The sequence below is a fragment of the Lissotriton vulgaris genome, chromosome 4_1 (genome assembly GCF_964263255.1).
Source record: "Lissotriton vulgaris chromosome 4_1, aLisVul1.2, whole genome shotgun sequence".
NCBI lineage: Eukaryota > Metazoa > Chordata > Amphibia > Caudata > Salamandridae > Lissotriton > Lissotriton vulgaris.
In genome coordinates this window covers 35,838,932-35,851,956 of record NC_141691.1, presented here as the reverse complement: position 1 = coordinate 35,851,956, position 13,025 = coordinate 35,838,932, and the positions used below count along the sequence as shown (strand labels likewise).

General features: G+C 40.3%; 1 protein-coding gene across 1 annotated transcript in view; it reads right to left on the bottom strand.

Annotated features, from left to right (window-relative positions):
* Positions 1 to 12,311, bottom strand: part of LOC147718291 (indolethylamine N-methyltransferase-like) — a 67,000-nt gene extending 54,689 nt beyond the window's left edge. The window contains exon 1 of the mRNA XM_086918254.1: positions 12,045 to 12,311. Coding sequence (XP_086774380.1) covers positions 12,045 to 12,192 — 148 coding nt within the window. The 5' untranslated portion in view covers positions 12,193 to 12,311. The remainder of the gene's footprint in view (positions 1 to 12,044) is intronic.
* Positions 12,312 to 13,025: the final 714 nt, after the last annotated feature.

Here is a 13,025-nt window from a genome sequence, read left to right as displayed (position 1 = left end):
GTGTGCTGTTACGATCCCTTTTTAGATTAAAACCCGGGGATTGCCAGAACATTATTGAAACTCAAGCTCAGGATCAGTGAGTTATTTACCAGTACTCTGCTTGTTTATACTTTACTCGTTGAGCCCTATAGCCTCGATATGTGCAGTATGGATGCAACATATATATTTTCCATTACCATTTTTTTCAGAATCAGAAAGCTCATAATCGGAATGCACAACTGACCCAACAAGAGGTAATTGGTTGTGGTGTGTTTTGAGATTTGTGATGTGTCTGGGGCTAGTGCTTTGGTATTCTACGCCATATCAGGAAGCCAGTTTGTTTTCATACGATAAGGATTGGTCTTGTACCGATTGTGACACACGAGGAAGATAACTTTTTCTTATCCCCCTACTTTGATGATTTAAACAATTAGTTTGGCATGTGTGTACGCCCCCCCTTATTTTACTCAATTTTAGTTTGATTGGTGCTTGATTTATCTTTTATGTGTATTGCAACCATTGTTGGGCAACTTGTGGATACACCTTATTCTTCAGGTGATATTGTGCTCTCCCAGTCTCACGAGGAGCCTACAGGCCCATTTCATTTAGCTGAACATACGCCACCGGAATTGGGTGGTTCTTTGTTAAATATTGGCATATAATTACGCCTATGGTTGAATAGGTGCAATTTCTTTTAGCTTAACTTATGTTTCATTGGTTCTAGGTGCCCTCTTTTTAACCCACATCATCCACCCCAGTCCTGAGGAAGACCCCGTAGTAAGGTGGCAAATTAACCTACATCTATAAGGGGTTGAAACCTTGACTTTCTACATCAATACCTATCCATGAACAACAGACTATTATTACTGTATTTCAATATATGGCCTAGGTTTTACATTGTTTTTCCATGTGGCTTAGTAAAACATGCATATGTTGTTAGTAAGCATTGGGGCTTGATAGCTGAGCAAATGATGTATTCTGTGACCTCACTGGATCTTTAAATTCCTCTCACTAAACCCTAAACCCTCACCAAACCACATTACCCACCCCACTCCCCCCTTTGCTTCTTCTGGGCACGTTGTATATTCTGCAAGACGATTTCTGTCATACACTGCATAGATGAGGATGTGATTAAACAATATCCTTCCTAAAAATTGTTGTTTTATTGTTACTTTCAAATTGAGCAAAAAGGATTGTTTGTTCTTTAAACAGTGCACACTGGGACCATTTCCCTGTAACACCTTCTCAAGAAGGCACACCACCCACAGGTGAATAGACCACTTGACAAGGTGTGCTGGTTTAAAAGAACTTGTCTATATATCTACATATGCCTTGACCAGTAGAAGTACAGTTTTAACGTATACTCATGCGCCCAACTAAAAGTGCCTCACAGGTCATTGAATCACCACTATTTCATTATACTGGGGTTTGGATACCTTAGTTCATCAGACAATATTACATCCTCCAGGCAACACTAGGTTTATTAACCGCTTATGGGACAGCTTTTCGGCAGGACAGATTAAGTAAGTCCACCAAAGAAGGACACTCTTACTCTACCTGCTAAAACTCTTCAATGATCAGTTTTCCAACAGCCATGAATTTCTGTAACTCTCTTAGTGAACAGGTCTCAAGACATGGTCTGCCTCTGAGGCCTTTTCCTCTTCTACATTTAGAGCAGATATAATGAGCACGTAGGTCAGTGTCTCCTCAAAACCTACCCGTGTCTACACTACTGAACTATATATTGTGGAGAAGCGTGGCTCAGTGGTTAGAGGCGGCAGACCCGGAAGCTGAGATCGGCCGTGGACCAGGGTTCGATTCCCCACCTCGGCGGGTCTCGGGCTCAAAAATTCCACAGAGTCCACAATTCTCGCTTCGGTGCCTACTCGACTCACGGGGTCACACTCTGCGACTCTGGGCAATAGCTTGCTTAATCTCCACTACGGCCCCTCGCGGCGGGATGCCTGGCTTTCACCTTGTGGATACCCAGCCGGGGTATCTCACAGGGGAATACCAGGACGGGTTCCCTAAGCAAGCGCCTTGAGACCCCTGGGTTAAAGTGTTGCGCTATATAAATTGAAACACATTTACATTCACATTTACATTCATTCACTTTAAGAGTAACAAAAACGTCATCACAAGAATGGCATTCAAACGGTATAAAAGTTAGTCCAGCTGACACTGTTCAGGCTACAGGCACTGAACAGGTCCAAATTATGTAATTGCCTATTAGGAACCCAGAGCCCTCTTTCTATCATATCCCATCAATGACAGATGTCTTTCCATTGTCTTTTAACTACTTACAGGCAGCCAGAAACCCCACGTCATCAATACTAGCCACTAGGTCATTTTTAGATTTGAGGTGATTCCTTTAAATGATAGTCTAGTGGGCACCAGTATCTCTCAGGGCAGGAAACTCTCAATGACACACACCTTTCTGATAAAATGCTATAGTGTTTATATGAATGTGATTGAGGTCTTTTGGATCCTGTTCATAGATATCTACAGGAAGTAGCTGGAGTGTCACTGGACCCCTATTGGTGTGAATGCATACTGACAGCATACTGCCTATCAATAGTGCAACTTGGAAAGGGTACTTAGTTAATTTTGTAAAGCACTTCCTTGTAGTATCTTCAATCTTTCAATGTTGTTTGCAAGATCCAAGTGCCCAACTTGACAACCTGATATTCCCATCCTCCTGGCAGCTCCTAAGATAGATTACCATGTTCAGTGGTGGGGAACAGTCCTTTCTTTCCTTTTTTCCTACGGGTTGTAACTAGAATCCTGCTTCCCTTCAGGGTTGTGTCCTAGTCAGGATTCTTGAAATCATTTTGGTCATTCTCTTCTGGGTCAATTATGTTTGAAACATTTGCGACTTTATGCTTGACACTAAGCTGCCACACCCTTTATTTACACGGTTATTAAATCAGCCAAAATAGAACGCTCTTCTGAATCCTTTATAGTAGGGCCAGTGTATTACCCAGTCACATGGGACCAGTCAAACCTAGATGTTACTATGTAGAATTGAGACAAGACCAGCAAGACATTCATCCATGTACCTATGCTGTTCCTGTCCTCAAATTGACCCTTGCTTAGCTCATTTTTTTCGACTATTGGTTTGAACAGCAGATAATCACACCCTCATTTTCTCGAGTCTTGTGGTTGTTGCACTGTTTCATTGAACCTTGTGTAGGAGGTAGATTTAATTTGTTGAAGCCTTTGGCATCCTAATATGTGCCAAAAATGTGTGAATTACCTGACATATTGGCACTTAGTTTGACTGCATAAAGCATGTTGCACTTGACACCTAGTACCTGTAGGGATGTACTGATGTTTTTGGAGGATATTCTTGCTGAGTGAATGTGTGTTGTGAAGTACAGAATAATCATATTTCACAACTCTCCATATTTCCATTCTTTTTACTTATGATCAACAGAACACAGTTTCCCCATTGATTCACCAACCCTGCCATGATAGTTCTGTGGTGAAGGCTCCATCACATGTGTTCTGAGAGAATTATTTCTTTCTATTTAATTTCAAAGTGGCTAGAGAAGGAGTCGTTTTCATAAAGGTTAATTGGCAGTGTTTCCGGGTGACATGTACTCAATTGAGTGGGTCGGACAATCTGCATAAGATTGGATAACAGCTACATTGCTGTCACTCCTGCTGCTATGAATGTTAATATCACTAATAATAAAAGATTGGAGGCAGATCCACAGGTTAAGGCAAAAAATACAACTGTAATAAATAAATCTGCAGTTTTAAGCCAGGACTACAAGGAGGAAGATACAGTTTTGTAGAGCAGACTCTGTTGAATACTGTTAATCCATAAGCATAAATGAAATTTACGGTTTCATCAGAAAAATAACATTGAGGTGGCCAAAAACAATCCTTTTAAAACCACATGTTACCTGCCTCAAATCTATCTAAATTGCTTCATGATCTGGCTACAGGCACAATAGATATGCCACCCTCACCTACTTTTGTAGAGCAATTTTATATTTTTACAACTGAAAACTTAATACAATAAGAGTGCATGTAAACCTTTTTTTGAATGGGGCAGTCCCACATTGGACACATTCTGTGCCTTCTTGTAGTGCAATTTTACTAGTCGCATAAAGCAAAGGCATTTTTCAGGCTATCCTTTAGGCATGTGTCCTAACAAATTTCAGCACTTGGCTCAGTTTATTAATGTGAAGTTTGGTGCAAATTTTTCCCAATTTCTCTTTAACTATTTCATTCTGTCATGTTCGAAAGAAAAAAAAAGCCTTAATTGTATCCATCTTTTCTAAGCAAGATTCACCCCATCGCTCTGTTACCTTCCTGTATCAAAATGCTTGAAAGAATATATTTTTTGCAAATTCATTAATAAGATCAAAAAAGTGTTACTTTTATTGAGAAGAAGCAGGTTTCACTAGGATCATAGTCCTTTACTCATTGTAATATCCGTTCTAATGAGGATGGATGTCAGAGGTTCAGGGTCTTGTGCTCCTGGATGTCTTGGTTTCTTAGGACACCATAGATCACACTCCTACTGAACAACAAAGTGTATTCATGTCTCCTTTTATCTATTCCTATGGGTTTTGGGTTCTTTGTTCCTCACGGCTCTTGTTCTAGGGCTCAGAGTTTGGTGGAGATGGTACTCTATCATAAAAGAACCGATTACCCTTTCTGCCAAACTGAAGGACTGCACACCTGAATTAGAGCCAGGTGGCCCTAAAGTATGCCGGCCAAAGAGACTATTCAGTCCCTGACATGCGCATCTAACGGCTCAGCTGAGTTGGAGGTTTGACCATTCAATTATATCCCCAACTTAGAGTGCCACATTCTGACTCTCTCTTATCACCATCAAAAAATCTGTTGGGAAAAGAAAGGTAAACATATTTGATTAATTCCTGTGGGGTGCATACTTTTTGTTGATTCAAAAATAAATCTTACTTTGGGAATTTGTTTCAGTAAAAACAATACAAATCAAAATGTTGATGGTCTTAGCCATCAATTCTTTAACTCATTGACAGGAGCTGCCATGCTTTTTGTTCTCATCAATGACTAGAGATGTCTGCTGGGATGATGGACCTCTTTAAATTAGGAATTCAGGACAACAGATGATGGAGTACACAAACTGTAAATCAGGTCCTCTGTTACCTTGCCCTCATGTTTTAATAGCTACATGTGTTACATGCTTCATTATTTATGCTGATGATACCCAACTCGTTCTTGGAGTATCCTCCAAGCAGGGTTCAGCTGTATATTTTACCTCGCTCCTGGCAGAGAATTATACAATACCTCACTTGGAAATGCCATAAAACTATCTAAATAAATCCTGATAAATCAAAGCTTCTATTGACCTCCCTCAAGATGAAAATATCAGACTTGTGCAGGCACCTCCCTCAGCAAGTGTCCCCTACCAGCCCTGAAAAATCAATCCACAGAAATAGGTGGACAATATGTTTTTTTATAATGTTTAAGCTTTGCAAGGGATTCTGGGTAACATAACCTGGTGAGAGGTTTGCTAGGTTTCCCTAGGTGTCAGCAGAGCTAGGTTTCAAAATCAACAGCTAGGCACTTTGCAAAAAAAGGGTCAGATTTCAACCCCCAACCCCCAAACCTATTACTCATAGCAGTCCAGAATTCTGTGATGCCCTAGCCTCTTATTTTCTGAACAAATGTGAGGTCATTGTCTCCTCCTTCAGCAATCAACAGGGTGTGGCCAGTGATCTGGCAACCGGGATAATGATAACCAACAACTATACCACGTTTAACAGTTTCACCCCATTGGTGATCCAGGAGGTTACCAATCAATTATGGGTTGCAGATCTGGTCCTGCTATCGACCATTGTCAGGCTGTCATATCCTCGTAAGTCATTTTTAACACCCTAACCTCCTTACTGAACCTCATATTGGGGGCAGGTCACTACCCTATAGCATAGAAAACAACCTCAATTCTGCCACGGATACAAAAATACAATCTAGAGCCTAGCGATCCTAATAACTACAGACCTATCTCCTGACTCCCCTCACCAGCTAAAATACTGGAGAAGGCTATGAACATGCAATTAAGTCTGTTGATTGAGAAAAACAACACGTTGGACTCTTCTCAGTATGTGTTCCACACAGGACTTAGCACGGAGTCAGCGTTGATTAAAGTCACAGAGAAGGTTTGTGAGGCAGTGGATCAGGGATGCTCAACCATTTTGATCATGCTGGATCTGTCATAAGCCTTCGATATGGTCCAACACGAGGTGTTGATGGGTCGTCTATTGAAGACTGCGGTCCAGGGTGTGGCCTGCATCCAACTGAAATCATTCCTGGCTGAGAGAGTACACAACGGTAGCTCTAGAAGTGGACAGATCAAAACCATTCTCCCTCCCCTGTGGAGTCCCACAGGGGTCCTCCCTTAGTCCAACGCTTTTTCAATATATATGTGAGACCCCTGGCTGCCCTTATAAGATCTTTTGTGCTACTTTTTGCCTCTTAAGCAGACACAACTCGTGTTATCCCTGGAGAGAGCAAAAGAAGAGGAAAATGCCCCCAGCTGCCATGACTGCATGTTAGCAATAACTGCCTGGATGTCTGCTAACTGCCTCAAGTTGAAAGCAGGCAAAACAGAGGTGATTTTCTTTAGAATAACCCCCTTCCTCTTGCCTCCAGCATGGTGGCCCAGCAAGATGGGCCTCCCCCCAACCCCTGCATGTAAAGTTAAGAACTTGGGGGTGATCGTGGATAACATTTGGGGACAAGGTCAGCAGGGTGGTATCAACAAGCTTTTTTATCCTAAGAACCCTGAGGACAATACAACTCTTCCTCATGGAAGAAAGTTTCAGGGCAGTTGTCTCAGCCCTCATTCTGTCCCATCTGGACTATTGTGACAGCTTCTATCTGACTAATAATAAGAAACATATTAAGAGATTGCTTATGGTGCAAAATGCGGCAGCCAGGCTGCTTACGGGCAATCTCAGGTTTATGTTGGTCAGAAATGGCCTAAAGTACCTTCACTAGCTCAAAATCAAACAGCAAGCTCAATTTAAGGCTCTCTGTATGATCTTTAAGTCTCTGATGGGGACTGGCCCTAAAGACCTAAAAAGTGCATTCACTGGTATGTCCCCGGGAGAACGCTGCGCTCAATGGAAGCAAAGCGGGTGGTGGTTCCTAGGGCAAAAAAGGATAACTGGGGTGGAAAGAGCTTTGACCTTAGAGCCACAAATGCCTGAAATGACCTTCCATTATACCTAAGGACTGCTACGGAATTCCTTTCATTTAGGAAAGGTCTGAAGATCTAGTTGTTTTCAGCTTAGTATCAGTCTAGGCTCAGGGGTGGAGTGTACCAGCTAGACAGTGCTCTGTGCCAGGACACCCTTGGGTAACATGCACTTTAAAAACCAATATAACATAAAATAACATAATACTGTAAAAATTTAATGTTTCCTGTCACGGGAACTAGGCCTACCCATACAAGTGAAGTACCATTTTTATCAGAAGACACTGGGGAATGTGGGTTGGGTGGAATTGTTTGGTTCCACGCAGATGCCAGAATTTTCCATAAAAAAAATAAGAGGATTTTTTTATTTTGTTTTACAAAGTTTGAGGTTTGCAATGGATTCTCGGTAACAGAACCTGGTGAGAGTCACACAAGTCATCCCATCCTAGATTTCCCCTGGTTGTATAGTTTAAAAAAATATATATAGGTTTAGTTTGCTAGGTTTCCCTAGGGGCTGGTAGAGCTAGGTTTCATAGTATACAGCTAGGCACTTTGTAAAAAAGGGGTCAGATTTCACAGTACAAATGTGGTGTTTCCACGTTGTGTTTTGGGCCGTTTCCTGTTTCAGGCACTAGGCCTACCCACACAAGTGAGATACCATTTTTATCGGAAGACTTTGGGAAATGCGGGGTGTAATTTTGTAGATCCAGGCAGACTCCAGAACTTTCTATCACAGAAAAGTGAGGAAAATGTGTTTTTTGCTGTTTGCAGTCAGAACTTTATGAGAGCCAGACAAGTCACCCTATCCTAGATTTCCCTGGGAGTCTAGTTTTAAAAAATGTATAGGTTTGCTAGGTTTCCCTAGGCGCCAGCAGCACTAGGGTTCAAAATCCACAGCTAGGCACTTTGAAAAAAATGTCAGTTTTCACTGTAAACATGTTATGTCTCTATGTTGCGTTTTGGACCATTTCCTGTTGCCTGCATAAGGCCTACCCAAACAAGTGAGGTACCATTTTTTTGGAAGACTTTAAGAAATATGGGATGTCTGGAATTTTGTGGATCAATGCAGATTTCAGATTGTTCCATCACAGAAATGTGAGGAAAATGTGCTTTTAGTTTTACAAAGTTTGAGGTTTGAGAGAGATTCTGGGTAACAGTACCTGGTGAGAGCCACTCAAGTCACCCCATTATTTATACCTCCGAGTGTATAGTTTTGTTAGATTTTCCTAGGTGCCGGCAGAGCTAGGGTTCAAAATCCACAGCTAGGCACTTTGCAAAAAAAGGGTCTGTTTTCACTGTAGATTGAGGAGTGTTCACACAAGTGAGTTACCATTTTATCGGGAGACTTAGGGTAACACATTTGTAGAGCAACTGTTTTTACCTATTGACTTTCAATGCATTGCTGCATTCCAAATGTAAGACAATGTGAATAAAAGAAATATTTTTTTTAAATGTCCTATAATTTACATGCTAGTATGGATGCCCACAATTGTGTAGATGTGAACATAGCTACTGTTTTTAAACTCTATGGGCCTCTTTTATGAGAAGTGGCGCATCGCTGCGTAAAAGAAGCGATGTGCCACTTTTCATTGTGCCCTCCTTGTGACATGATGGATTTGTCATATTTACTGTATGAAGCATCATGTCTCAAAAAGTCAGTATTTCTGCTGTATCTGTAGGCGCAGAAATGACGCACTGCCGGAGTGTGTCATGAAAGTGACACAACTCCATCAATGGGTCATTTCACATGGGCAAGTCCCATTTGAAATGTGCTTGCTTCAGTCTTACGCCTGCTATGAGGCAGGCATAAGATATTGACGCATTTGCTTCCTAGAAGTGAAGCAGTGAAATCTCATAGATTTCACTGCGTCACTTCTACGAGGCTTACTTGTGTCAAAACGCCCACCTTGCATGCATTATACCTGGCGCAGGTATAATGTGGCTCAGGAGTTTACAAAGTGACGTATGCACTTGGATTTGTCACTTTGTAAATATGACGCAACATGGAGCATTTTTTACGCTGCTGGTGCGTCACAAAAAGTGATGCACCAGCGGCGCAAAAGTGACGCAAGGGCTCATAAATAAGCCCTTATATTATGTTCCCATTTCGGAAATACATAGGTGTGGCTCAAACCGATTTGCCCAGTTTGATTTTATTTTCCGAAATGCAGTGCTATATACCTAGTGCACAATAAAAATCCATTGCAAGACAGTGCTCAGTTATTGGCTCTGGGCTCCTCGGGTTCTTGGTGAACCTATAAGTCCTATATATCCCAATAACCTGAAGAGTCCAGCGGATGTAACAGTATTTTGCTTTCAAAAAGCGGTAATACTTCGAAGAAGTTACAGTTGAAAACATTGTCACAAATGTCAGATTTTTTCAACTCATTTTCATTTTTTTCTGCGTCTAGCTGTTAGTTTCTTTTAAAAAAAAAACCTTGAAGGATCTACACAATGACCCCATGAGGAGTTCAAAATTGTGTCTACTTTTTGAAAATGTATAGCTTTCCAGGATCCGTTATTGCTTTCATACCCATTTCTAACAGTAACTGTAAAGAAGGTGATAGCACCAAAAATAGTAAAAATAGGTTATGTCCCAGGAAAATGCCAAAACTGTGCAAAAAATGTTGGTTTTCCGAAAAATGTCTGTCTGTCCCTGAAAGCTGGGGAGATGGTGATTTCAGCACCACAAACTCTTTTTTGATACCATTTGCAGGGAAAACAACAGATGCTTTCTTCTGCAGCCCTTTATTTCCGTCTCCCCCCCAAAAAAAATGTAACTGTATTTTAGCTAATTTCTGCCCATTTGCAAAAAATTGCCCATCTGAAAAGTATTGGAAAATGACCTTCCTAATTAATACTTATTAGGCATGTCACTGTTTGTTGGTTGAAAATGCAGTGCTGGTGGCCTAGATGGGACGCTTCCATCCTTGCATTGCAATTGTTAGAGAGAATGGTATTTCTTATTGAACCACTCCCTTTTACCTGAGCCTACTTGGCATGAACAACAAATGAGAAGCAAGATACCTCACAGACTTGTTTTTTTTGTATATGACTGATAGTTAAAAACTGTAATTGTGGTCACAAACCACAAATACATTAAATTGTGAATCACAAACTGCAGGTGACATCTCCTTCAAACTTCGAATTATGATTTGCGAACAGTCGCAAAAGGCATTCTGTGATCTGGATTGGCTTTACTAACTCACAAAATGCTTTCAATACTTTGAATCATTGACTTTGCTAAGACAGTTGTAGAACCAACCTTAATGGAAACAATGACTTCAGGTCACACATGAAGTAATTCCATGACATTGTGGCACCTACTTGGCTACCTACATATTCTATACTAACTAGCTTCCTTTTCTTTGCAGTTCTCTGATCTGAATTGCCCTTTCCTCAGGGTAAAACAGCAGTTAGAGCAGTGGATGCATGTGTCTTATAAAATATTGTTGTCCTTTGAATTTTAACCCCAATGTTTATTAACCACTTAATGCTTCAGAGACTATTAAAAAAACTCTACGCGTCAGAAAGCGTGTTTAGCAGTAGTTTACTCTTTGCGCAAAGATGCTAAAACAGTGTGGGTAATACTTTTGCTTGTTTAAAATCTTTCAGGGACATGGATGAGAGATTACGCCCCTCTTAGCATTCCTTTGGAGATATGGAGGCTAAGCATGGGTTGTAACCAGTACAAACATACCTGATCAGACATTGTGCTTCTGGAGTTTGGATGTGAGATGCACAGATCTCCTCCTTCACCCTGCAGTCTGTTTGTTATTTTTATAATTCTATGTCACACATTTACTTGGTACGAAGTCAGGATTAGGATATCTTGTGAGGTCACTGCCCCTGCCTGTCACCCCACAATGGAGGTAAAGGTGTGTGAGTTGAAAAGATGATTTTCACATTTCTGCATCTCTAATAATCACCAATATTAGGCATCACAGAATAATGCTTTTTTTGATGATTTCATCTTGGGATGTACTGTGACATCCCTCACTGGATGGCCTCTTTAAAGTGTACAGTTTGCTGTGCTTTGCATGCCTTCTGTTCCTTGCCTTGTCTGCGTGTACATCATTTAGATGTCTTATTGTTTCTGGTTCCTCCATGCTGATCAGAGACAACCTTTAATCCTGTAGGTGCTTCCAACAAATGCTCCAAGGGGGAAACACTGATGTGACTCATGCATCAGTCTCCTCTTTCATCCACACACAATATACTGCTCACACAAACTACTATGTATTCTTATTTTTCATAGTCATTATTTTTGCAGTGTTAGTATAAGATTTATGCTATATTGTTCCATCTTAGTCTACATCTCATGTACCTTATGAATATTCATAATTCATACTTAAGTACTCATATATATATCAGAAATGTTAAATGTTCATTTTTTAATCATGTGTTCTTTATCTTCAATAAAAATTATTTAACAAAAAAAATAAAAAACATATAGTGATTATGTATTTGTTTTACAGATCAGATTTTAGAAGACAACTAGCACACCCAAAAGAAAGATGCCCAGCCTATGTTTTACAGGGCTCAAGGTAAAACAAAAGAACATATGTTTGCACCCAGTAATAATTCACAACTTTCAGTAGGGAGGCTGCATGTTTATAAAGCCAGAGTACATGAGCTTCAGCAGGATTCAGAGATGTGGCGCAATGGCCAGGGTGCCTGACTCCGGAACACGCGGGCTCACAGCTCAATCACCGGTGCTGGCGGCAAGTCAGCCCATCACTGTGTGACTCTGGGCTTAATTTTTCTGGTGGCCCTCAGTGCCTCAAAAATATAATAATTGTGGGCACTTTACAAATACTGCATTTTTGTGTGTGTGAGACTCAAGTTAAGTAAAAATGCCACATACCTGAAGAGAAGGTTTTGCAAATAAGAGGAAATATCCGATTACTCGTATCATCGGGAAAGGGGGAGTCCTTCTCAAAAAACATCTTCATTAACAATGCTGGATCCAAAAATCGATCGTGGAACTCTTTCAGCTCAGAAAAGGAAGCCATTTTCTGCAATCTGTGTAATTAAACTTTACGTCTTCTACGTGCAAACCTGTTTTATAGAAAAATTGACTAAAAGGTAAACTAAGGACAAGGAGAGATAGCTCAATATCCAAATAATGAATACCTCTTTGCAAATGTATCCTTTTTAATATATGCCAACCTGTGTCTGTTGACAAGTTCTCACTGAATTAAGTAGGTCATTGGTATTCATGTTCTAGCTAATGTTGACGCTTTGGAGCATGGGACCTGTAATGCCAGTGCTAACAGAACATGTTGCACCATAACAGAAACTGTAACATCTTAAGTTGATAAATCCATTATATTTTATATTTCATAATGTATAGGGATGATGGTTTTAATTACAAAATGTGGCTTTTGTTTTATTTGTTGCATAAGCAGGGTGTCAGGTTGGTACTTTTAGCTATTTTAGGTAGCTTTACCTGTTTATCAACATGTTTTGATGAACAATTGGCTAATGTGCTAATATTATATAAAAAAAAGAACAGAATCAGATGTTTCAAAACAACCAATATACTCTTAAGTTGGTTCTCAAAATCTCCATTTGAAATTCATTTTTACTAAATGTCGCCGACTGACATTTTATTTCAAAAGTGTGAGTCACTGAAATACACTCTACAAGAGGGAGACAGTACCTGTCCTAAATGTAAAAACCTGTCCCTGAACCCCTGTCACATATCTACAGTCATTGAAATTATAACATTTCCTTCATCCATAATTTATTTTTTATTGCGTGATCTCACACTTTCCATATATAAATGGGCCATTAAAAACAACCCAGCAGTTGTCATCAATACCTATTTTTTCATACAGGGTTA